This window comes from Gopherus evgoodei, chromosome 20 (assembly GCF_007399415.2).
Source record: "Gopherus evgoodei ecotype Sinaloan lineage chromosome 20, rGopEvg1_v1.p, whole genome shotgun sequence".
Taxonomy (NCBI): domain Eukaryota; kingdom Metazoa; phylum Chordata; order Testudines; family Testudinidae; genus Gopherus; species Gopherus evgoodei.
In genome coordinates, this window is record NC_044341.1 from 12,688,172 (window position 1) to 12,714,097 (window position 25,926).

General features: G+C 46.3%; 1 protein-coding gene across 1 annotated transcript; it reads right to left on the reverse strand.

The window, feature by feature from the left end:
- Nucleotides 1-1,868: 1,868 nt before the first annotated feature.
- Nucleotides 1,869-25,455, reverse strand: MECR (mitochondrial trans-2-enoyl-CoA reductase). Its single transcript, XM_030539118.1, has 10 exons — nt 25,367-25,455; nt 15,648-15,745; nt 15,220-15,351; nt 11,813-11,956; nt 9,670-9,772; nt 7,929-8,031; nt 6,597-6,670; nt 5,359-5,419; nt 4,164-4,236; nt 1,869-2,825 (listed from the first exon to the last, which is right to left on the reverse strand). Exons 2-10 carry the CDS (start codon nt 15,691-15,693, stop codon nt 2,662-2,664), a joined length of 900 nt encoding a protein of 299 aa, XP_030394978.1. The 5' UTR covers nt 15,694-15,745; nt 25,367-25,455; the 3' UTR covers nt 1,869-2,661.
- Nucleotides 25,456-25,926: the final 471 nt, after the last annotated feature.

Sequence of the window (25,926 nt, forward strand, 5' to 3'; positions counted from 1 at the left end):
CTCTGGACAGCACTTTGAACTCCAATGCACTAGCCAGGTACACAGGAGAAGCCCCGGGAACTTCTGAATTTCATTTCCTGTTTGGTCAGTGTGGCAAACTCAGCAGCACAGGTAACCATGCAGTTCCCCTAAAATCGTAGAAATATTCTACGCTCTCCCTATCATCTCCATCCCTGAGGTTATCGCAGATTAAAAGGTAAGAAAAGCACTCGCGCTGACATGATTTCCGAGCTCATGCAGTCCTCCTGCACTAATAGGGTACAGCTTAATGCATGGAGGTGTTTAGTGGCAGAGGCCAGGAAAGAATTAAGTGAGCATGAAGAGCAGAGGCAGGACACGATGCTGAGGCTAATAGGGGAGCAAACGGACATGATGAAGTGTCTGTTGGGGGGAGCAAATGATTGTCTGCCATTGCATCACGGAGGGAGGGGTGACTGATGACTTGTACCCAAAACCACCTGCGACAATGTTTTTGCCCCATCAGACAGTGGGATCTTAACCCAGAATTCCAAAGGGCAGCGGAGACGGTGGGAACCGTGGGATAGCTACCCACAGTGCACCGCTCCGTAAGTCGATGCTAGCCACGGTAGTGAGGACACGCTCCACCGACTTAATGTGCTTATTGGGGACATACGCAATTGACTGTATAAAATCAATTTCTAAAAATCAACTTCAATAAAATTGACCTATTTCATAGTGTAGACATACCCGTAGAAAAACATCCAACTTTGATTTCAAAATTGCCAGAAATGGAGAATCCACCAATGGTTAATTACCCTCACTTCATAGTTTGTATTGCTAGTCTGAATTTGTCCAGCTTCAGCTTCCAGCAGTTGGATCTTGTTACTCCTTCACTAGCTAGACTGAAGAGCCCTCTGTCATCAAATATTTGTTCCCCAAGCAGGTACTATCAAACTGATCAAAGTCACCCCTTAATCTTCTCTGTGTTGAGCTAAACACATTGGCTAACACAAGGAGCTCAATCCTTTAACCACTCCCCTGGCTCTTCTCTGAACACACTCCAATTTAGCAACATCCTTCATGAATTGCGGACCCCAGAACTGGACACAAGATTCCAGCAGCAATCGCACCAGTGCCAAATACAGAAGTAATATAACCTCTCTACTTGAGATTCCCTTCTTGACATTATGTTTATAACATAATTGCCATATTGGATCAGAACAATAGTCAGTCTAGTTTCTAAGAGGGACTAATACGACAGGGGAGCGCAGCCGGTAGTTTTGCTAATCCCAGCAGTGGATGACATGGTGTCAAAGTATCAGGTCCTGAGCAATGAGAACTTCCATTCTGCAGCTTGCCAGGATAGCAGCACACAGATGGGAGTCACTGGACTACTTAAACTGGCATCTCCTTCTCCCTGCCACAGCTTGTCAAGAACCAGCATTCCTAATGAGACACACTAGGCACAGAAGAGGGGAGCATGTAACAATGTGATAGGAGGTTTACCATTTGTCCCTGGCCTTACAGTTCATTATCTGAGATCTCACTGAGGGGAAGAAAAAAATAGAGTTCACTTGTGGGAAGGCAGAACCCCATGTCATATTTTGAAAGTGAGCTTTGCACACGTTAGCCCAGAGGTAACCAAAGGCAGTGGCTATCAATGCCTGTCTGTTGATTATACCTCCTGGACTTTTGTTGTGGCCTATGTGAACAAGCTGTAATGCAACCCCGCAAAAGAGTTGGAATACGAACATTTGGAGACAACGGCATGACATTTTGAAGCAGTACAAAGTAAAATACTTGTGATAGTTTGTATTTCTGTCTGACTGAAGCGCAGCAGAGGAACTAGATCTTATTACACAGCACAAACCCAGCTGATGGAGAAATACCCCAGGGAGAACACAGTCTCTCAAAAATTCTAGCATTTATTCTGAACAATCATTGACATTTCAGTAGCCCATTTCACAATTCTTGCTCTTGGACGACAGGTTTGCAACACAATGTGAAGTGCCTTTATTTCAGCCGCAACTGCCTCAATATCAAACTACAGATGTAAGTTTCCCTAAGAATTGTACATGACAATATTGGTGTTAGGACACAATCTAGGACAATATTCAACATCTAAAGGAATCCGTCATGGGAAGAAGCCCCAGAGACAGAAAAATAGAGGCTTCCTCACTTAAAGCTCACGCTGGGGCAGGCAAAATTTACAGTAAGGGCTGCATTAGTGTCTTGTTGGGCGTCCCAGTGCCTTCCGATTTGGGTGACTACACACAGCCAGAGCAGAGTATTTCTATTTGTGTCCTCCTTGACTGACTGATTTCACCAGCAACCAGCTGGAAGTTGATCGGCCTTGCCCCTACCCTAATTTTTAGGATTCCAGGGACTGCACCTTAGCCACCCTTAACTTCTGTTGCAAAGCAATTAATTTTAGCCAATGTGAAAATAGGATCCATCTCCAAAAGCAGAGATCTACTGTTGCTTCTGAGTCACGTAGCCGATGTGGTTCTGTCCCTTTGCCCACTTGAAACAATATTAGAGATTCTTCTCTTCAACAGCGCTCCTGACGACAGGATACATTGAAACAAACATGCATGAAACAGTGGATTGTCTCCAATGGCACAAGAACTAGCTGGGATTCAGCTCCCTCTTAAAAATCCTCTAGAAATAAAGAGCATATGATTGTCCATGGGAGCAGGATCACATGGTGAGTACCTGTTTAGATGAGACGAATGGCTTCATGGAGGCCTCCAGGGCAATTCGGTAGTCCTTCAGTGGGACCTGTGTGCAGGCTGGAGCAGTGAGCTGCCCCTTATGAATAAGATCACACAGGGTCAGAATCATCCCAGTCAATCTGTCCTTGTCTGCACGGGAAAGACAGAAGAGAGTAATCCTGCCCCTTCCAGAGCTGAGGGTGAACAAGACCCACAACTCCACCCAGAGGAAATGAGACAACTGACAAAACAAACAAAAAATGAGCTGGTCTTGGCTGCCCTGGCCACCTAGCAACACAACACAAGGGAGCAGAGTTCAGGTGCTAAACTCCCTGGGACAGCAGCTCGGGACGGGGCAAACGATCTCAGTTCCTTCAGCAACTCCTTCCACACTGTTCAACACATGCAGCAGCATTCACTGATTTTGAGGGAAATGCACCCATTTTGTATGGCTGGTACAAGGCAGACGGTCCCACAAGACTCCCTTGTACTTACTGCAGTGTTGCCAAATTGGACAACTGATCTGTTCGGTTGACAGAGGAGACAGTCCCCTGTGACCTTTCTGACCTTCGGGGTTATGCTACAGGTAGGTAGCTAGCGTCCTGTTTGATGGCCTGCCCTGCTCACTACACTCGATGTTACCTGTCACTTGCACTGCAGCTTGGTCAGCAACCATCTGGCACACGCTGCTTTGAGCTCAAGGCTGTGTCTAGGTAGCTTCTGCCCAGTCCACATAGCCTCAAAGCAGGGAGGGCCTGAAGCATGTTACATGCATAATGCCTGACTTTTTAAATTGCAAGTGCTGAGCAACATCAGAATGGAGCTGAGTAGACAGGCCTGGATCAGTCGCAATTGTTTAAACTCAACATTGTAGTTTGTTGTGGTTTCTTGGCCAAATGGACTAACAGGTACTGATGCCAAGGGCCGATTACAGATTCTGTGGGTTACACATAGGCTGTAGCTCAGGGGCATGACAGGGGAATGATACAGCTTGTCTCTCCCTGGATTAATGAAGGAAATGCTCTGTGTCTAAACTTCTCACCAGCCTTCACCCACTTGTGCTTTTTGATGTCTAGAAACCCAGCTAGCAAAAAGATTTATCTGCTCTTCAGACGCTGAGTTTGAGGGCTGCTTTGCCAGTACTTGGTGAGGAGGGCTTATGCTAAACTAAAAACTGGAGATTCTGCAGGATGTGTTCTGTGCTCTGTGTTTCTAGGACCTCCCTAAGAACTGAGATGAGAGAAGCATTATCTTGTTGTCCAGGTTGGACAGGACGCCAGGTACTCGAGTGCTAATTCTTGTTCTGACAATGACTTCTTCTGTGGCATTGGACCAATCGCTCCACCTCTGTGCCTCAGCCTATGCACCAACAGAAGCAGGGACAATGCTTACTTTCCTCAGGGGGAAGGGGGAACCTTAAGAGAACACATTAATACTTTCATAGATTTCCTATGGGCTACATCCCCACTGGAATGACCTTCAACTTACTCTGGGTTTGGTCTTTCTTCCACTGGGTCATCCAAAACCCACGCAGCTTCACATCCTTAAAGATGAATGCACTCTGTAGAAACAAGGTGAGACACACCATGATTCTTAGGGAAACTGTTTACATTGGGCATTCTTCAGTTAGCATATTTCTGCTGCACACAGGCCATGGGAAAAGATTGTCCTCGTACAGCTGCTACCACACTTCACACGCTGTTGCGAGTTTGACAGTCACTTTCCTGCTGCTATGAAGATCTGCAATTCTGCCTCCCTGCCAATAACTGTTGCTTTTAGAAGAGCCTTAATTTGGGGCAAATTCACTCAGACAATGCAGATTTTTTTCTTTTACACACCAGCAGAATGTTAATCCTCTTCACAGTACAGTGGCTAGTAAATAGGAGATTAAGAACCAAGGGCTGGTTCCTTCCAAAATGATCACATTCTTGCCATAACTTGTGATAACTGCAAACATACATTGCCCATACAGTGCCTGTTTTGTGGCAAAAGAGGATTTCAGGCTCTCTGGCTATCAATCTGGCACTAAATTTAAAAATTCACATTCATAAAGCGTTTTGTGTTCGCAACGAGTCCCCACGATCAGTAGAGCTCTGAGAGGATACAGGACTAAGGTTAAGAACGTTAAAGATTGTTCTGTCCTGGCAAGAGACGCCTTAGCTACTAACTCCAGGTCAGAGCAAGGATTGACACCAGGAAGATCTGCCCTATGGGTGCACCTTAGAGTGAAGACAACTTCTGTAGTGAGGATTTGCCTGGCAGATGCTAAATAGCTGGGTCAGTGACACACTGGAATCAGTCACTTCATAAACACTGTCATGAGTATTGCAGACACCCTCCCAAACCCTGTAAACCAGAAACAGGCAAGAACTAGCTCATTCCTGCCACATTCTCATCCAGTAAGAGACCACGGGGCATTGGTTCTGGTGCTCAAATGGCACAAGGAGATAGTTTGGAAGTCAAGCGCACACTTCATCCAGTCACTCCTAATGGTAGCGATGCCACTGCGTGGGAACTGAGGAGCTATAGGGAGTTAGAGGACAATATATAGATGTGGTGAAGCCAACCCCGTGGGGCAGCCAGTTGCTCGCAGTCTATGTGTTGGATGGAAAGTTTCAGTGCTGTGGAGTAAGGGCTATGTGATATGAATACAGAGAACATGTCACAAGCATCTGTTACTTACCACAGGGACAGTCACAGGCTGTTTTGCCATCCCACCATATGTAACCATGGTCCCTTTCTGTCTGTATGGAGAATCAGGTGTCAGGCAATTAATGATCTCTCCTAATAAGGGTCTTCAACCAGACCTGCTCTCCTCCTCCAATTCCGAACCCCTGCAGATACAGACGCCCTCACACAGGCGGCTCTTTCAATTACTTTGTTACTTGCTCAGCTTGCTTTCTAGCTTCCCCTCCTTCTCACAGGAACCATTAGCTGAAATGCTCACCTAGAGTTAATGGACCACTCCCACTGCTACAGCCCACCAAGACAATGAGCAAGATACTACAGGGATTCTGACCTCATAGCTGGATGTGACCTTCCACTCTTACTAGTCTTTAGAAGTCTCTTATTCTGTGTCAATGGAGAGGAAACCTCTCTACAGTGCTGTAAGGTCTTAGATTTCAGTTACTATATGTTCTGAAAATCCCACCCCCTCTGCATTTTTAACAAGAGACCCGTTTAAGATAATTGTATTAATAGACTGTAAGGTCAGAAAGGACCACTGTGATGATTTAGTCTGGCCTCCTGCACAACGCAGGCCACAAAACCTCACCCACTCACTCCTGAAACAGACCCCTAACCTCTGGCTGAGTTACTGAAGTCCTCAAATCATGGTTTAAGGACTTCATGTTACAGAGAACCCACCATTTACACTGCTTGAAACGTGTAAGTGACCCTGTGCCCCAAGCTGCAGAAGAAGGTGAAAACCCCCAGTGTCTTTGCCAATCTGACCTGGGGGAAAATTCCTTTCAGACCCCAAATCTGGTGGTCAGTTAGACCCTGAGCATGTGGGAAAGATCCACCAGGCAGATACCTGGGAAAGAATTCTCCATAGTAACTCTCAGCCCTCTCCATCTAGTGTCCCATCTCCAACCATCGGGAGGGTTTTGCTACTGGTAGTCACCTATGGATCACATCCCCCTCCATACCATCCCCCTCCATAAACTTATCAAGCTCAGTCTTGAAGCCAGTCAGGCATTTGCCCCTACCACATCCCTTGGAAGGCTGTTCCAGAACTTCGCTCCCCTGATGGTTAGAAACCTTCGCCTAATATTGAGCCTAAACTTGTTGATGGCCAGTTTATATCCATTTATTCAACTGGTCCTGACCGCTATCCCCAGTCTGGACAAACCAGTTCTTTGAACATGTACTTCTCCAAGTGCTAAACCCAAGTCAAAGGAGGAAAACAGCTGAACTTACTGTATATGGCGCAGCATCTCAGTAGCACTTTTCCCTCCGACGCAATTGAGAGCTAACCGGGGCTTAGGGACTTTCTGGAAGAGCCAATGTTTTACAGACAAAAAAAAAAAAAAAAAAAAAAGACGATTCAACTCTTGCCCACCAAGCCAGATTTCTGTCCAGCAGGAAACACTGAGTAGCTATGTTCTGAATTCCAAGGTTACCTTCTCTTGGGGTCAGGACTCTGTCTGCCGAGAGAGGCAAGTTCATATGTTTTAGCCCCAAAGTTTGCTCAAACCGAGGGCAGGCCCAGAAATGTACCTACAGCCAGATTTACCATCTGGACATCACAGCAGAAATGAACGCCTGCCCAACACTGCGGGGGCAGCCTCCAGAATCAGAGAGAGGAGTCCAAGGGAAACAATTCCCTGGGAGAATGAAGGCCTCACTAACTCTTCTGTCTGCATGTTAAACGGTGGTGTATATCAGAGCACAGCTTCTAGATATCAGACATCTACAGAGCCTCAGCTAGTCCATCTCTCTGCCAATGTGGGATTTCCCCTGTGGCACTATTAGTGCTACTGCATCATCATCAATACTGCATTTCCCCCCTGGTCACCTCAATTCCCACTTACAGTCGAAACAGAAGGGGCCCAAACATGGACAATGAAAGTAATTTGAGGTACAGAGACTTCTGTCTGAGGAGAGGCTGCGGCTTGGCACTGTTCAGTTTACAGAGGAAATAAGTAAGAGAGACAAGAGAGGATATAAAACAGCGAAAGACGTAGACGTGGTCAGACACTCCAATTTATCCTCAGTATAGAAGAGCAAGGGGACATGCAATCAAACTAAAAAGCAACTTTAAAAATCATAAAAGGAAACCGTTTATTATTTTACACCTATGGAACTCACCGCCATAGGATATTATTGAGACCAAGCTCCTAGCAGGTTTAATTGGCATTTAAATGGATTAATGAGAACACCCAGTTACATGAGAAGATAAAGTAAGGGATATACACTCCTGATTTACGGAATAAGGCGCTGATCCTCAAGATATTTATGCTCTTAGCTTCCATTGATTTCAATGGAAGTTAGGTGCCCAAATACCTTTGAAAATCTGGACCTAAAACAACTGCTCATCTGCCCAGGGGTTAGGAAAGAGCTTCCTCTGAGGAAGTTTACTCCAGAGTTGTCCATAATAGGATTCTTGCACCCTTCCCTGCAGCATCTAGTTTTTACCACTACATTAGACAGACCACAGTCTGATCCAATACGGCTATTCAGAGGTTCCTGTATTGTCTTTGGATCCTGGGAATTAGCTTCCTCTTTCTGGAGAGCTCAGCATTACAATACCTTAAATAAGTCTTTCATCTCTGGCTTTCTCAGCATCTCTTCTGTGAGGACATGGTCTGCACCAAGGGACGTCAGTCTGTCTACCACCTCTTGGAGATTGGGTCTGGAAAGGAAGGACAAAAAAAAAAAAGGAGATTCGCAGAAATAACTGGCATGTTTCCCAAGCCAAGATGGACAGTTTCTATAAACTCTAATCTGTAACTTGTGACCCAGGACGAGCAATCTGGGCTCAGCCCAAACTTTGGGGAAGACGTTCCCTTCCAAAAGCAAGGCTCTTTGGGGGGGGGGAGGGGGATTTATCTCCTCCTTCCCTTGTCCTGTTATTAACTGACCAAGCCACTCCTGCATCTGTCCCCTAGTTTCCTCCACTGGCTTCCTCACTTTCTGTATCAGCTATAAGCCCCTCAGCCTCACCTTCAAGGCTCTACATGGTGCCATCCAACCTCTCTCTCTGCCCTCATCCCAGCCTTCACTGTGTACCCTCCAGCAGTCGTCCTGAGAACTGCTCCTGGTGTCTCCTCCTCCCGCTCTAGTCTGCACTTTCTTTCATACTGCCTCTTCTGCTTCCTACACACAGGTACCTGTCCTCTCCTAAATGCTTTCCTCTGCAAAGCTTCCTACCCTGAACTCGGATGCCGGCTCCAGCTGTTCCTGCATAAGATCTGCTGGCTCCTGAACACTCACCCACAAGCTCCAGACAGGGCTTCTTGTCTGCTCAGAGTAAGAGCCAATTACCAATCACAGAGCAGGTTGCTGCTTCCCAGCTAAGTGCCTGTTTTACCACCACCAGCTGATGCTGCACCACCAGACCAAACCACACCCCACTTTCCTACTTCCAGGCAAGAGAAAGGGATGGGACCAGCAGCACTGTGAGGAAGGACCAGCCTCCTGAGCAGGCCACAAAGTGGGAGTAGGCAGAACTAGCTTCTCCGAGGAGCCACCAGGTCCCTCTTCGTATAGTCTCTCCTTATCCCATGTCCAGATCCACTAATGGTCCCCCTCCCCCCGCCTAGCCTTTTGGAATTGGCCAACCTTGGAGTTAAAAATCCCTCAGGACTAGCCAGCGTCAAGGGCTAGTCACGCCCTCTCCCAAAAGGAATTTTAACACTCATCTTCGGAAGGGAAACATTTAATAACATTCGCTAATCACTGAACGGGCAGCCTCATTCAGAGAGGAAAGGGAAGCTCTATTGTGAAGAACTCCATTGCTGAAGTGAATGAACACCCCCCATTGCCCATTCAGACACAAATATAGTTTTTCTATCAACATGAGGTATTGCCCAGTTTTACAGCACAGGTTCTCGGCCTCCTTTGGACTATTTGCAGACCGGAGACAAAAACTGATGCAGGTTCTGAGATGGTGATCCTGCTAACCTTTAACCTGTCTTCGCCCCACCTCTTTCTATGGCCTAATTCCAGCAGGAGGGGTTCCCTCATGTAGATTCATATCAGAGCAGTTAAAGTGAAAAATTTGAGACAGACTGACAAACAAACTTCTAACTGCAGCTACTCTTAACTGGCCACAAGCCAACCTTTATGCCCATCTCCCTCGTTTCCAAGAGAGAATCCTCTCCCCTGCCACTCAGAATCTAACTCAGGCACATAGAGCAGAATGCAGGGTGAAAGGAAGGGGGAACTGAACAGTCCAGGATAAAGCAAAAAAGTTCTTCGATCAGGACAATTTTAACAAATGACCCAGTTTGTAAGAGTCTCTAAAAACCAGGGCCCACTGTACACGCACCTATCTCGGATCACATTGATTGTTTTGATGCCTAAAGCTGCTGCAATCTGAATAACCGCCTGTCCCACGCCACTGTTGGCTGCATTCTGGATGATGGAATCACCTGCAGCGAAATAAAGAAGCCCAAATCATCTCTGGCTTGAAGCAAATTTAGTGCTGGAGAAAGGTGTGGAGACCTTCAGTCTTCAGAGCTGAGAATATGGTCAAGAACAGGGACAGCACAGACTGCTGCAAGGCAATCTTCCCTGATGCTGTCCCATCAGCATGGTTCATCCTCATTCTGGCTGGCTAGTTCTAGGAGCGAGAAAATAACTCAACCGCTTAGATAGCCAGTAAGTGAGATTGCTAAGTGCTAGCTACGGTCAACGGAGGTGGTGGTTTTTGATGCAGAGATGTTTCCAAGAGCTGAACTAAGACTCACCAACTTATTTCAGACAGGACCTCAGATGGGAACAACCTTTCAGCCACTATGACCACATTTAAACTAATGAACTACAATTGAAAGGCTTAATTCCTTCACAATACATTCATCTGAGAATTTCATTCACCTTAGACACATTTACTAAGACTTTTTGGAGTGGCTTTGATTTATTCCTGGGAACCTTTTATAACCTGCTGTATTTCCTCTAGGCTTGCAAGGACTTGCATCTGACCTAGAACCTTGAAGGCACAAGATACTGATCATAAAATTTGGCCCTCATATCAAGTAATTCATTCATTCATGGAGGATAGGTCCATCAATGGCTATTAGCCAGGATGGGCAGGGATGGTGTCCCTAGCCTCTGTTTGCCAGAAGCTGGGAATGAGCGACAGGGGATGGATCACTTGGTGATTCCCTGTTCTGTTCATTCCCTCTGGGGCATCTGGCACTGGCCACTGGCGGAAGACAGGATACTGGGCTAGAGAGACCTTTGGTCTGACCCAGTAGGGCCATTGTTATGTTCTTATTCAAGTACTTCGCAAACACTCATTTACCCTCAGCTGGCAAGCTCCTTGGGCAGAGGCTGTGATGGGGGTATCTAAACTCCACGCTGGCAATGATAGGCTTAAGGGGAACCAGAGAGCCCAGTTAACCCATTCTATGGCACCTGGAGGAGAGATAGGTAATGTAGGATTAGATCCAGCTGGGGAGAACCAGGCTGCATGGTTCCTAGAAAGAAAGGCTGGAGGAAAGAGGTGGTTGGGCATTTCCTCTCTCTGGAAAAGGAACCATCGAGGGGTGTGCAGGAAGGAGCTTATACCCTGAAAGGAGAGGGAAGCCGGCGAGGGGACTCCAGGGAAGCTGCCCCAAAGGTCAGTAGCTCAAAATCAGCCATGCCACCAGAAACTAAACCCTCAGAGGCAGTGTCTGTAATAAAGTGAGGAAGATGCAGAACCTGAGAGGCAGTGCAGATCCGTGGAGGACTGCGCCCAGGGAGAGTGGAAGAGCTTTAGGTCTTCAAACCACGATTTGAGGACTTCAATAACTCAGACATAGGTTAGGGGTTTGTTACAGGAGTCATTGGGGAGATTCTGTGGCCTGGATTGTGCAGGAGGTCAGACTAGATGATCATAATGGTCCCTTCGGACCTTAAAGTCTATGAGTTTCTATTCCTCTGAGTGTGGACGCTGTTAAGAAAGAGTGGGATTCAGTGTCACCTTCAGACCACCGAAGTCCGGAGAAGGTGGGTGAGGCAGAGGAGCTGCAATGCTGGATCTCACTAGGAGGAGGTACTCTCGGATAGCGAGCTATGACAGGGACCATATCTTCGGCTGTGTTCGGGCAGCATGCAGCACAATGCTGACCTGTCCCTAACTGGGGCTCCCAGGTGCTACTGCAATATAAATAATAAATAACTCTGAACCATCAGGTAAGAAAACAGGTGAGGAGACTTGCCAGAGGTCATGCAGTCAGTGGCAGAGCTGGGGATAAATCCTGCAGTCCTATCTCCCAAACCCCAATTCTAACTACCCAATATTAGTACTTTCCATACAGAAGAAGGTAGAATTTTGTTTATGCACCTGGATATACTGTTAATTAGAAGGAATTTGTAAATTCTGTTAAACTTGTTTAGGGCCAATATCCGGGCAGGGGATGTTCCACTGGAGTGTAAAAATCAGTCACGTGTTAGGAGAGTTACGCAGCACCGGTGACGAGACGTACCTGGCCCCAAGGTCTCAAAATCAGCCAGCATCCGATAGGCTGTGCAGGGGTTGACGCTCAAGGTGGCAGCACACAGCAAAGGGATGTCGCGTGGGAGTTTCACCAGGGTTTCCTCGCTGAACACTGCATCCGTTCGCCATGTTCCTGGTTTAAAGGACAAGGCTTATTCAAGTTATGAGAAGTTAGAAAGATACGGGCAAGTTGAGCAAGTAACTGCTTAGGCAAAAGTTTTCAGGCCCAATGAAGTTGGAGAGAGAAATGTGGCTAGGCATAGGCTAGGGAGGCAAGACTCCTGAACTGCAGTCCTGGTTTGGATACAGATTCCATCTCTGGCTATGGGCAAGCCATTTGAAGCTTGATTTTCCAGGGGTGCTAATTAGCTATGTACATAGTTAATATAAATCTCCAGGAAACGTGTATATCTTGTCTGGTGCGCACTGAATGAGGTAGGACGCTGCAGCTGCCTTTATTAGCTTGGCTAGCATAACTCATTCCTATTTAGGAATCTGTCCCTCCTGTGTAGTTTTTTTTTTATAAGTTGTGTCTTCACTTACCTGCGCCAAAGAAATAATAAAAGTAGTCAAAGAACTAGTCCTCCCCGCAAAACCAGAAAGCTGCTTTAAAACACAACAGTGAACAGTTAAGGTTGCTAGTTAGCAATGAGGCAACTACCTATCATTCAAAAACAATAAAAGTGGTAATAAATAGGGTTTATGATAGACCACCAAGTCAGGAAGAGGAGGAGGTGGACGAGGCAATTCTAGAACAACCGACAGAAATATCCAAGACACAAGACCTGGTAGTAATGTTAGACATTAACTATGCAGACACCTGTTGGAAAAGTAATGCAGCAAAACACAACGCTTCCAACAAGGTTTTGGAATGTACTGGGGATAACTTTTTGTTTCAGAAAGTGAAGGAAGTAACCTGGGGGACAGCCACTTTAGATTTAATTCTGACCAACTGGGAGGAATTGATTGTGAATCTGAAGGTGGAAGGCAATTTGGGTGAAAGTGATCATGAAATGATAGATTTCATGATTCTAAGGAAAGACAGGAGTGAGCAGCAAAATAAGGAGGATGGACTTAAAACAAAAACAAACAAACAATCTTTAACAAACTCAGAATTGGTAGGTAGGTCCCATGGGAAGACTCAGGAAAAAGAAGTTCAGGAGAGTTGGCATTTTCTCAGTGAGACAAAGGCACAACTGAAAATTATTCACTTTTGCCTACAAGTATTTACTGTCTCCCATTATGGTTTATGCATGAGGGGTACACTTGATTCAGTAGAATCTTCTTAACTGGAACCCCTCAGCGGATTGTTCACCTTCCTGATTAAGCAGAAAAGACATTTGAAATGAAACAGGCACAGAATGGATGGAATTGGCAAAAGGTGGCCAGAAAAGTCAGTGGCCCAAGAGACATTTGTTTTGAAAACCCCAACATTTTTACTGAAAGACTCTTAAGGAGACAACAGCAGCTAAACATAACAAACTTGTTTATAAGCAAACTTGACAAGCCAAAGCCTTTACACAGGTGCAAAAGAGGGATAATGGCACTCACAAATGAAACTGCAGCTACTTCTGGGGAGGAATGTGATGTGGTAACCTTATTCAACAGGTCAGGATGCAAGTAAAAATCACCATATCCAGCTTATGCTATAGAAAGTAGAATTCAGAATGGAAAATGGTGCAAAAGTGTCCTGGGAACTTCATTTCTCATGAGTGGTCTTGATGTCTGATTTTATGTACTGACTCAAAATAACTTGTGCTAACTACTGAGTCACCAGCACCACTCCTTGCAGCACCTGGATTTTCTCTGGCCATCTCTCCTTTATGCAGACTAGAACTGGCTCTATTTAGCTTTGAAACTTGATGAGACCACAGCCTGAGTCAGTATGGCTGCATCAAATAAAGAGTTCTAAATCCTTAATAGTATAAAATACGACAAGAACAGAGATTAAAGCAGTATAAAAACAGCTCTGAAATTGAGTGCCTTGTGCAACTCCACTGGCTACACAGATGCTTCTCGTTGGAGACAATATAACCTATTACATTTGCAATTTGACTAATATGGTGCTAAATGGATTCCAACTGCTGCTTCCCTCGCCTGGAACATTCTCTAATGGAGTTTTTTGTGTATGTTTTTTTTAAATCACATCCGATTACACGTAATTGCTGTAACTAAGCTGCGTACATGACTGAGGCTGTACCAAGCTAAAACAGCACTTCAGAGAGTAACAAACTTGTTTCAGGACATCACATTATCTCCAGGTGTTTTAAGATCCCACAACCCTTCTGTTCAGAGTGTTAAAGTATGAGCTCATCAGGCAAAGCACATGGGTGTAAGTTGCAGAGGAAGGATGGTTTGTGGTTAGGACCGTACACTAGGAAGATCCGGGTTCAATTCCCAGCTCCATTATAAGCTTCCTATGAGACAAGGTGGGGGAGGGAATATCTTTTTTGGCCCAGCTTCTGTTGGTGAGAGAGACCAGCTCTTGAGCTGCACAGAGCTCTTCTGCAGGCCTGGGAATGGTACCCAGAGTGTTGCCGCTAAATATAAGACCAAACAGATTGTTTAGCATAAGTAATTAGGAGACCATTCAAGGTGAAGTGAGTTGTTAACACCCCTGTCGTCACAGAACAAAAAAAGGGGATTAGTGGGCTACCGATTGTTGTAGTAAACCATAAACTCGGTGTCTTTATCAAAACAATGATTTTTAGCATCTAGTTTATCTTCTTGTGTGACCTTGGACAAGGGACTACAGTGGACGATGGAGCTGTAGAGTCCCTCTGAAAACTCACTCTGTGCCTCAATTTGTCCCACTCTGAAGTGGGGATAATACTTCCCTATCTCATAGAGGTTTTGGAGGCTGGATTAAGGCCACATGAATAGTCAGATTTCCAGGGATGGTTAGAACAATGGCCTGCTTCAGACTTTATTTTAAATGAATGAAGTTTTCAAATATACAAAGCATAATTCGGATTCCTATAGGAATAGAAATGTTTTTGTGACTATCTATCGCCAGTGAAAACAGGTGCGTGTTTGAGTTTAAACATCTGTGGCTAAGCAGTTGCTTGTTGCAATCCTACCTAGAGCATATAGGCAATTGTCTAATGGTTAGAGCTGGGGACGCAAACCAGAAATCCTGGGTTCTAGACTCAGCTGTGCTCTGTGACTGATTCACCTGGCTAAGTCTTTATCTCACCATGCCTCATTTCTCCCGAGTCTATCTCTAAAGAGAGATACTTATCTATCTCACTAAAATTTGTGAAATGCTTTGAGATCTGTAGATGGGCGACGCCAGAGAGAGGCCGATGGACAGATGCTCAGCTGGAATGAACTGCCCCAGCTCCACAAAATCAACAGAACTATGACTATTTATGAGGATTTATGTAAAAACCTCACCAAGTTCTGCATCTGCTGGGATAACCCAATCCCCAGGCTTCAGAGAAGTCACATGACTGCCAACTTCTACCACATGTCCAACGCCTTCATTCCCTCCTACTGCAGGCAAGTCAGGGAGGAGGGCATAAGTTCCTGTAAGAGGAGGAGAAACATCACAGCATTTTTTTTAGAAAAAGGAACAAACTTTTCTCTCAACTTCTGTTCTCTAAGGCCTGGTTCTACACCCCTGCAGCTCTGGAATCCAGCTCTAACTCCTGTATAAAAATTCCCTAGGGGACATCAATAAAGTTTTGACAGTCGGTTTGTGTAACGACTCATCTGACAACATGTGGCTAATCAATAGGTATTCCACATGCATGTCAGAAATGGAAGGAAAAAGCAGTAGTTTGTAAGCAAAAAGTCAATTCAGCCAGAGAAACCAAGATTACCTTGGATCATGTTGATGTCTGCTGGATTGATGGGAGCTGCCAGCATCTTCACGTGAACCCCAGAATGGCCTAGCTCAGCTCGTTCTAGATCCTTTAGTCTAAACAAAGAAATATACAAATGTTACTACCACTAACTGTTGTATAACGAGTGTTCTTGGCGCAAAGTGTATCCTAGAACAAAGACCATCCCCCATCACAGCGCTCCATAGTTTGCATGGCAGGTTAGACTTATATTATGCAGGAAGGAGCCCCCAGTTATGCAGTACTGCCTTCCCCAAGCCTACAATGCTCCCCAGGCTAATCAGCACAGCTCCACTTTCCTTCCCCTTTTGGAAGGAAAGACTCTAATTCCTGATCCACCAATCCACCCCAATATCTGCTATGTATCGGGGTAGCCGTGTTAGTCTGTAGCGACAAAAACAAGGAGTTCGGTGGCACCTTAAAGACTAACAGATTTATTAGGACATAAGCTTTTGCAGGTAAAAAACCACTTACCCATGAAAGCTTGTGCCCAAAATGGTTTTTTACCCAAGAAAGCTTATGTCCTAATAAATCTGTTAGTCTTTAAGGTGCCACCGGACTCCTTGTTGTTAATATCTGCTAGTACCGCCAAGAACAAGCACATTGGTTTGTTTCTCCTTAGAATGAGCAGTGGCTGTCCCTCTGAAAACTCTGTGGTTCATATCTCTGAGAGAGATCGTCAGGAAAGAGCCTGAAAAGTCGTTTGCACTGGTGGGCATTTTTTTAAAAGGAAAGTTTAGGACTTTTCTGCATGGGGAAGAGGTTTTCGGTATAAATTAAGGTGTGAATTTAAACCAATATAATTATACCTGTATAACTTCCTGCGTGAAAACTCATACTGGAATACAAGTGCGTTTTTCCAATTTAGATTATGTTGCTTGGAAAGGGGTTTAAGTTCATCCAAAAAAAAGCCACTCTTATACCGGAAAAAGTGTCCACATTGGGTGTGTGTGTTATACCGGTATAAATGAAAACTTTCCCATGTAGACAAACCCTTGGATACCGCAGCCACATAACTGTACAAGGGGACCTACTAGCATTATAGAGTCACACAACATACAGAGGTATTGGCAAGGTGTGAAAAGATGCTTTCAGATGTGATGCAAGCCAAGTTAGATACACGCAGGAGAGCGACTCCAGAAAGCAGGAGCTACAAAGGCAGCTCTTGCACCAATAGCAGTGAGATAATGGAAGGAGAGACAGAAGCCCAGTGCTAGATTACTGCAGATGGGTCAGCTGGAGCAAGCCCATTAAAGGTTTTACAAATTAGGGCTTTTTTTTCTTTTAAAACTACCTGTGAATTGAATAAAGTGTTAAGGGAGTTGAAGAGAGTCTAATGCGGAGCTTGCACATGGGCTGCCAATTTTAACAACTTTAGCTATGATCACATCCTGTTCAGTGTGTGTCATTAGAAGCAATAAATTGAATTCTCTTCACAGCTTGTCCTGTGCTGGCAAAGTTTTTTCCCTCCATTTAAGTTGCACGGCTAATGTCTAGATAAATCTGAGTTTTCAATTAAACAGCAAGATGTACTTGTTAGAAGGCTTTTAGCACTTAGGAATTTGCATCCTGTAATCATGCATTTTAAAGAGGGGGCTGAGCGTGAAACAGTGCATTAAAGCAGCGATTCTCAACCAGAGGTACGTGTACCCCCGCAGGTACACAGAGCTCTTCCAGGGCGTACATCAACTCAGGAAGATATTTGCCTAGTTTTACAACAGGCTACATAAAAAGCACCAGTTAAGTCAGTACAAACTAAAATTTCATACGACTTGTTTATACTACTGTACATAGTATACACTGAAATGTAAGTACAGTATTTATTTACCAGTTGATTTATTTTATAGTTATAAGGTAAAAAATGAGAAAGGAAGCAACTGTTCAGTAATAGTGCGGCCGTGACACTTTTGTATTTTTATATCTGATTTTGTAAGCAAGTGGTTTTTGAGTGAGTCATAACTTGAGGGCACGCAAGAGAAATTGGTTTCCTGAAAGGGCTACAATAGTCTGGAACGTCTGAGAGCCACAACATTAATGCATCCGTAGAGACCTGGGCTCATAGTCTGACTGAATCACAAATGAAACAAGACTTTGCCTTCAAAGCCATTTGTCCACACTGGGTCAAATCCCCCCCTAGTGTAACCAGCTAGTTACACCAGGGGTGACTGTGGCCCAATTCTGTCATGGACAATTGGCTCCTCCAGAGCGGCCCAGGCCTAGCATGGATCTTGGTCAAAAAAGGGAGGGACCAGGATTCTCGATGCAAACTCAAATCCTTGAGGCAGGATCCCCAGGACGTAAGTCCAACAGACTCATTCTTCTGACTTCGCTGCGCTCTCCCCTCCCCCTTGGCTCAAGCCTTGTTTGTGACCTGCAGGGTGAGCAGGCCTAAGGAGTCACCTGAAGATGGACATGCATTTTAAATCTTTCACAAGGTATCAGATACGACTGTTCAAAGGTTAGCAGGAGATTTAAATGTTCTCAAGGCAAGAATATTTAGCAGCTGCATAGCACTGTGTTCAACACAATAACAGTAATGAATATATTCTCACAGCACCCCACTGAGGGAACTTATCCCCATTTTGCAGATGGGAAAATTGAGGCACAGATGTTAAGTGGCTTGTTAAGTGGTAACTCCAAGATTAGAACTAGGGTGACCGGACAGCAAGTGTAAAAAAAATCAGGATAGGGGTGGGGGTAATCAGCATCTATACAAGACGAAGCCCCAAATATCAGGACTGTCCCTATAAAATCGGGATATCTGGTCACCCTAATTAGAATACAGGAGCTCCTGGCATCCAGCACAATGCTAGTTTCACCGAACCATGCTATCCCAAGTCAGAACCGTGCAAAGCCTGCTGAGCTCAACTAAGGGTCAACAGACAAAGAGATACATAGCAGAGTTAAGGGAGTATAGGATGGCTAGGGCTGGAAATGCAGGTGGCTATGTGGGTCAAGAATGAAGAGAGCTGGTATGGGGAAACCATGCGGATCATTCAGTCCCCAAGGCAATTATCTGCACAGTGTCCCAACGATAAGTTAATTCACAAATTAAAACATTTACTGAAGGGATACAATTCTGCAATACACAACAGCTGCCGCAGGCACAGGGGACAAGCTTTGAATTTTCTAGTCTTTGTGGGTTCAGTCAGACCTCTAAAATGTTGTCTACAGAGGAGAAATTGTGGCAAATTTGTGTAGACAAGGTAGCTTTAGTGTTAATATTAACAGATTCTTTGCATGCTTAGCATCTATACAAGAGAGTACAGGCAGCTGCTGGTGCGAACGCAGACCAGAATTACTGGAATTAGGTTGACATGATGCTATTTCAACAGAATTGTTAAGGCTCTTCCATTGAAGCTATAATGACTCCATTCAAAGCTGTAAGATCCCAGTGATTTAAATCAACAGATCATGGACACAATGGCTCATTTACAGCTATTAGTGTCAACGGGAACGTATGCACGCACAATAGAACATATATCAAAGTCGGGTCTGGATAAAGGTAGCGGGAGTCCTGCACAGCATCTGTGCCACACTCAGAGTGATTTTATTGCTTGGCTCTGCTGGGAATTAACATATCTGTTTGGAGTTATTGGTATACTGTATCTATCACCCTTGTGGATGCTGTGCATGGCTGTTATGTGCACAATACAGTTTCCCGCATAGTTTATTTTACCTGCCTTGCTAAATGGCGAATGTTTCAGTTTCTGTCTTTTTCCTCCTCACTGCGGCTTCAGTTCTACTCCTTTCCCTCATTTTATGGAGATAGTGAAACAAGAGTCTTTAAAAGGGGGCACTTACTGTACCTCTATCCCAGCTTTCCTTGAACAAAACTCCCACCGAAGTCAATGGAAGGCCTGGGAGTGCAAAGAATTCAGGATCAGATCTAGCGCGTACACAGGGACACGTATTTTAGTTGGGACACTGGAGGAGGGGTCATGACAAAGAGCAGCAGTTTGCTTTTATGTGGCTGTTTTGTAACTGTTTATGCTAAAGGCAACATTTTCTCAACAGGAAAAATCGAGTTTTTGAATATACATTTGCTGCATATGCACCCTGGCTGCTTTTTAAAATGGAATATTTTGACTATTTAATTTATTTGAAGTTTCCTTGGGCTCTGACCCACATTATAGATTAAAGGTCTGCATAAAAGTCAAAGGCCATTATATTATGATCCAATATGCTAAGTAAGAGAGAATATGACAGCTACAAAAGTAGGTGGGACATGATGCACATCCTTCCAGTTTGTTTGATAAGCTGGAAACATCCACGATAGCACCTTCCTTCTGAGGATTTCAAAGCACCATTAAATATTAAGCTTCACAACATCCTTGGAAGATTAAGTGTTTTGCCAGTCTTTCCATAACAAGGCTATGAGAGATAATGGAAAAGATCACAACTGATTCAATCATATTATTTAAGCTCAAATCACATTTCCTCTTAAATCAGCAGCTGGCATCTCAAAACAAACCTTCTACACCACAGCTAGAATCATGCTGTCTAACCAGATTCTGACACCTTTATAATGAACAAGGCCCGGCACAGCTGTCTGCTAAACCAAGTTGGTATGTCCACGATTAAATTTCACACGCTTATTTGCATCCCTAGGTTTGGGGAAACCTGGGAAATCAGAATCTAGAAATCAGCTGCCAGTGCCAGGAGCAGAGGATTGGGGTGTTGCTCTGCTTACAATATAGTGCAGCCATTTTGGGATGCAGACATACTAGCTAAACTTATTACAGACTGGTCCTAGATATACAGGGAATCCCATTAGAAGCCAGTAGGGAGTCATCCTGTGTAAGTCCTTCATCTAAATTCAGTCTGGAACAATATTTAACAATTAATTTATAACTCTCTTGAAAAAATGGGTTTATAATGGAAATGCTGTCAGCTGATAATTACAACAGTACTAGCAGAACGCTGCTATAATCACCCAACTTTGGCATTATTATGACATCTAGCTGAATAATGGTCACTAGCCTTAACTAATCAGGAAATGGTGTAAGAAATCCATTGCTTAATCTAGGAAATGTTGGTTGCATATTTCACTGATAACATTGCACTTGCTTTGGTGTCAGGAGGAAGTTGCATATGGTAGCAGCACTGGCACTTTCAGAAAGCAGGACAGGATTTGGAAAAATGGAGAGCCAGATCATCATTAGGCAAGATTTACTCTTATGCAAGAAACAGGGGAAAAAGCTTTAGTACATTTGTTCGATAACTTCTTCTTTCCTCTCTTTGTTTCGGGGTATGTTTACCCAGCGGGTGTGAAACATGTTTTAGCTCAAATCCCTTACAAGCCATACAAAAAGCCCTTGAATACGTACCTGTATGTCCCCAGAACACACACTTGCTGGGTCATCTAGGGATATAGGTACAATCGCACAAGTCTAGGATGTTTTCTCCAACACCACTTAGAGCATAAAGACTGGACCCAGAATTCTCAAGGATCACAGCTTCAGGGCATTTAGGGCATGCTAGACACCTGCAACTGCCATTGACTTCAGTGAGAGCTGAAGATGCTCAGCAAACCCCTGGACCACGCAGAATGTGAAGAAGTTTCATACATTTAAGCAGAAGAGAAAAAAAGTCACTCCCCAAACTCTAAGATACCAGAGAAATGCCAACATTTAAAGCCTCAGTAGGGTTAAAAAGTGTAAGCGTGGCCTACAGTACAAAGTTTTGACAGCAAAGCTATGTCAGCGAGGAACATGGAAAGATCCTCTCCTCCCCCCAAACCAACAGAGTGATGCTGACAAAAGCCCGTGTGTATATGCAGTTGTCCTAGCAAAGAAGCCCTTGTGCTGGCATAGCTTATGTTGTTTGCAGAGGTGATTTAACTATGCTGGCACCTTTAGCGGCAAACGAACTCCCTGAGTCAGCGTAAGCTGCATCTCCAGTAGTGGGCTTCGCCAGCATAGCTACGCCAGCCAAAGCATCTGTAGTGCAGACAAGCCCTTACACCAACTGCGCCACTGCATTCATGCCATGTGCTCACAGCACCAGTCATTTTGGAGGTGGGGGATGATGTTTAAGCACCCGCTTCTCCCAGTGTTTTCCACTGCTGTTGGGAGTCTGGGACCTTCAGCAGGTGCTACTGGGGAGGACACTGCTGGGAACCAGGGGACAGCGTGTGGGGTGGGGGAAGAGTCATAAAGATCATATAAAAACCTTGCAAAGATATGTTTCTTAAACTGCCTCCCTCTCCCATTTGAAGTGGAGACAGGAGCACTCATTAAGATGTATGCGTCAGCCATAAACTGAATCAAACATGCATACCATCCACCGGGACAGATTCAGTCGTACTGTCACACCAGGTGAGGAGCAGTAAGAGTAATATACCGGTTATAGCTGCTCTCTACTGGATAGAATACGTTGGATCTGCTTCAGTGTCTTAGTTCCCCCTACTGACTATTGACACCATTCACTGGCTAACTTGTCTATGTGTTGTCATATGACAACTGGTGTGTATGTGTACAGCCATGGATCGTTCTGAAGTACAACTGGGACACAGAATCTGCACTCTCTTTCCCTGGGGAAAGTGCTCACTTTGTGGTCTGGATGTAATACATAACTAGACATAGTAATGCTGATTCCTTCACATTGCCCACATCTTGAATTCCCCAGAGAAAGAGAAAAAACAAGGTCATAATTTAAAAAGCTGTACAGTTGCCAGTATGCACATGCTGTTTAAAATCATCAATAATAAAATCTAACTAAAAACAGCACAAACACCGACATCTTCAAATGGAGTAATAACTCTTGCTAGAGACCAAAATATTATATTAAAAAGTGGTGCCAAGTATCAGGGGGTAGCCATGTTAGTCTGTATCCACAAAAACAACGAGGACATAAGCTTTCGTGGGTAAAAAACCACTTACCCACTAAAGCTTATGCCCAAATAAATCTGTTAGTCTTTAAGGTGCCACTGGATTCCTTGTTGTTTTTATTAAAAAGTGGGACTCTCAGAGGGCAGAATAAACTCCCAGTGAAAATCAATTATATGATTTGGCAGTTGGCTTATACTACAAGTACCTATCCTATCTCCTAGAACTGGAAGGGACCCTGAAAAGTCATTGAGTCCAGCCCCCTGCCTTCACTAGCAGGACCAAGTACTGATTTTGCCCCAGATCCCTAAGTGGCCCCCTCAAGGATTGAACTCACAACCCTGGGTTTAGCAGGCCTGTTTTTAGTTTATGTTTCCAACTGACCCAGTAATATATTACTAGCCTCACTCAGCTAAAGATATGACAAGAATCAATAATCAGTCCATAGCTTTAGCTTCACAGCATCCAACTCCACCAAATGCTTAACTGCGGGAAATAAAGATTCCCCAGCCAAGTGTGAATGGTCTAAGAGTTTTGAAAATGAATCAGATAAGCCACCAGTGCCAAGTGAGACTTACACATATAGACCATGCAACGATTGTGCAAACTTTAGACATACAGTCATCTTTGCAAAACTACATCCGCCTAAAAATGTTGCATTAACAAACACCACTTAAAATCATGGCAATGGAAAGTTAACAAAGATTTCTTTTTTTTTTCTCCCCAGTTGATTTACTTTAGGCATTTGGCAGCACTTTGTGTAACGTCTGTTTCATTCATATAGCCCAGTGGTTTTCAGTCTGTGTTCCGCACACCCCTGGGGGTCCACACACTATGTCTATGGGGTCTGCAAAAGGTTGCTGTTACCATAGAACCGTGCTTTTCAACCTGTGGGCTGCGGATCTCTGGGGGTCTGCAGACTATGTCTAAGATTTCCAAAGGGGTCCACATAGAATATTAGGGATGGAAGAGACCTCAGGAGGTCATCTAGTCCAACCCCAAACTCAAAGCAGGACCAACCACATCCCAGCCAGGACTTTGTCAAGACGGGCCATTTGAGATTTTTTAGGGGTCTGCAAATTTAAAAAAGGTTGAAAGCCACTGGTATAGCCGGTCTATTTCACTGTTGCTGACCCTTACAAACATAACCAGGGAGCAAAAATCTCCACTTCACATTTCTTTAAAGAAACTTATAAAAAAGTTTCAGGAAAACTATATAAAGGGGACTCGATCAGAATCTGTGATTTTTCAGTTTGGACCTGACAGCACGTCTTTACTTAACCCTGACAGTACTGGAGGTGGCAACACGTATATTACAGAAAATACAGTAATAGTGTGAGTGATCAAGGTCACTTAGCTACAGAAATCAAAGAGTTTCAACTTTGTCCTCTAGCTAGTGCACTCAGCATCTCCCCTACTTCCAGAGGGGAACCATGCCAAGTGTCAGCCACAAGAGCAGCAGGCCAGATCCCTGTCTCAGTGAAGTCACTGGGGTTACCCCACATTCACCACAGCATAAGTGAGATGAGTCTCTGGTCCTACACAGGCTCCACTGTACCACGGCCCTTCCCATCTCTCAGATCCAACCCACATCTCATTTAGATCAGGGGCCAGGATGCTGGGATTTGAGGAACTAGCATGTGCACATCCTGGAAACTTCATGTTCCAGAGGAGGCTTGGTACAAAGCATTTGCAGTGTCCCTGGCACCATCACACCCCAGCTGGGAGTGCAACGGGGCAGCCATGGCATTAATCAGCAGGTCCCTTACTGCACCTTCTTCTGCCAGGGCAATGGGGGCCACGCAGCAGGGCACAGGTGCTCAATGAGGACCCTTTCCCCTGAGCCACCCCCCTGCCCCATTCTACAGGGGAAATGCAGGAGACCAGCCCACACTGCCAACCAGTCATTTTGCTAAATATAACCCCCATCCCAGGATCCCCCTCTACCCACCCGCCTGCCCCCCACCACATCCTCCAGCCCTGCCCAGGAGTCCCCCTACCCCCCATAGGGTGACCAGCCAGCAAGTGTGAAAAATCAGGATGGGGGGGGGTAATAGAAGAAAAAGCCCCCAAATCAGGACTGTCCCTATAAAATTGGGACATCTGGTCACTCTAGCCTCCCAGCATGTCCCACACCTACCTCTTCCAGCCCTGCCTCCCAACCCAGGTCCCCCTCTACCCACCTGCCTACTCCAGCCCTGCTCTACCCATGCTCTCCAGTGTGCCCCCCACCTTCCTCCTCCAGCCCTGCCTGGAAGGCCCCTCTACCCCCTGCCCCGCAGCAACCTCCTTCAGCGCTGCCCCCCAACCCAGGATCCCCCTCTACCCACCTGTCTACCTCCTCACCTGCCTCCTCCAGCCCTGCTATACCCCTGCCTGCCCCCCACCTACCTCCTCCAGCCCTGCCCCCCAGCCTGAGAGCCCCCTCTACACCCTGCCTGCCCCTCACCTACCCCCTCCAGCCCTGCTCTACCCCTGCCCCCCAGCCTAGGACTCCCCTACATGCCCCCCAGCATGCCTCCCCCCATCTCCTGGAGTCCTGCCCGGGAGCCCCCCTGCTCCCCAGCGTGCCCCTCACCTGCCTCCTCCAGCCCTGCTATACCCCTGCCTGCCCCCCACCTACCCCCTCCAGCCCTGCCCCCCAGCCTGAGAGCCCCCTCTACACCCTGCCTGCCCCTCACCTACCCCCTCCAGCCCTGCTCTACCCCTGCCCCCCAGCCTAGGACTCCCCTACATGCCCCCCAGCATGCCTCCCCCCATCTCCTGGAGTCCTGCCCGGGAGCCCCCCTGCTCCCCAGCGTGCCCCTCACCTACCCCCTCCAGCCCTGCCCCAGCCCGCGACCCCCCGCCCAGCGAGCCCGCCCTTACTGTAGAACCCGAGCCGGCTCCCCGTGCTGCGCATAGACCAGCGCCAGGGAGCGGGCCGGGGCCGCCGCCGCCGCCGCCACAGCCGCCCGGGGGCGCAGGAAGGTGCCCAGGAGGGGCCGAGCCCCGCGGACCAACCCCAGCCCCTTCGCCAGCCGCATCCTGCAGCCCGCGGCCGGCTCCGCCAGGCGGCCACTGCAATGCGCGTCACGGCCGGGAGCCCCGCCCGCTGCCCGGGAGACCGAGACCCCGCCCCTCGCTCCAGGACCCCGCCCGCTTCCAGGGAGACCCCGCCCCTCGCCCCAGATAGCCCCGCCCGCTGCCCGGGGACCGAGACCCCGCCCCTCGCTCCAGGGACCCCGCCCGCTTCAAGGGAGACCCCGCCCCTCGCTCCAGAGACCCCGCCCGCTTCCAGGGAGACCCGCCCCTCGCCCCAGATAGCCCCGCCCGCTGCCCGGGAGACCGAGACCCCGCCCCTCGCTCCAGAGACCCCGCCCGCTTCCAGGGAGACCCCGCCCCTCGCCCCAGATAGCCCCGCCCGCTGCCCAGGAGACCCCGCCCTT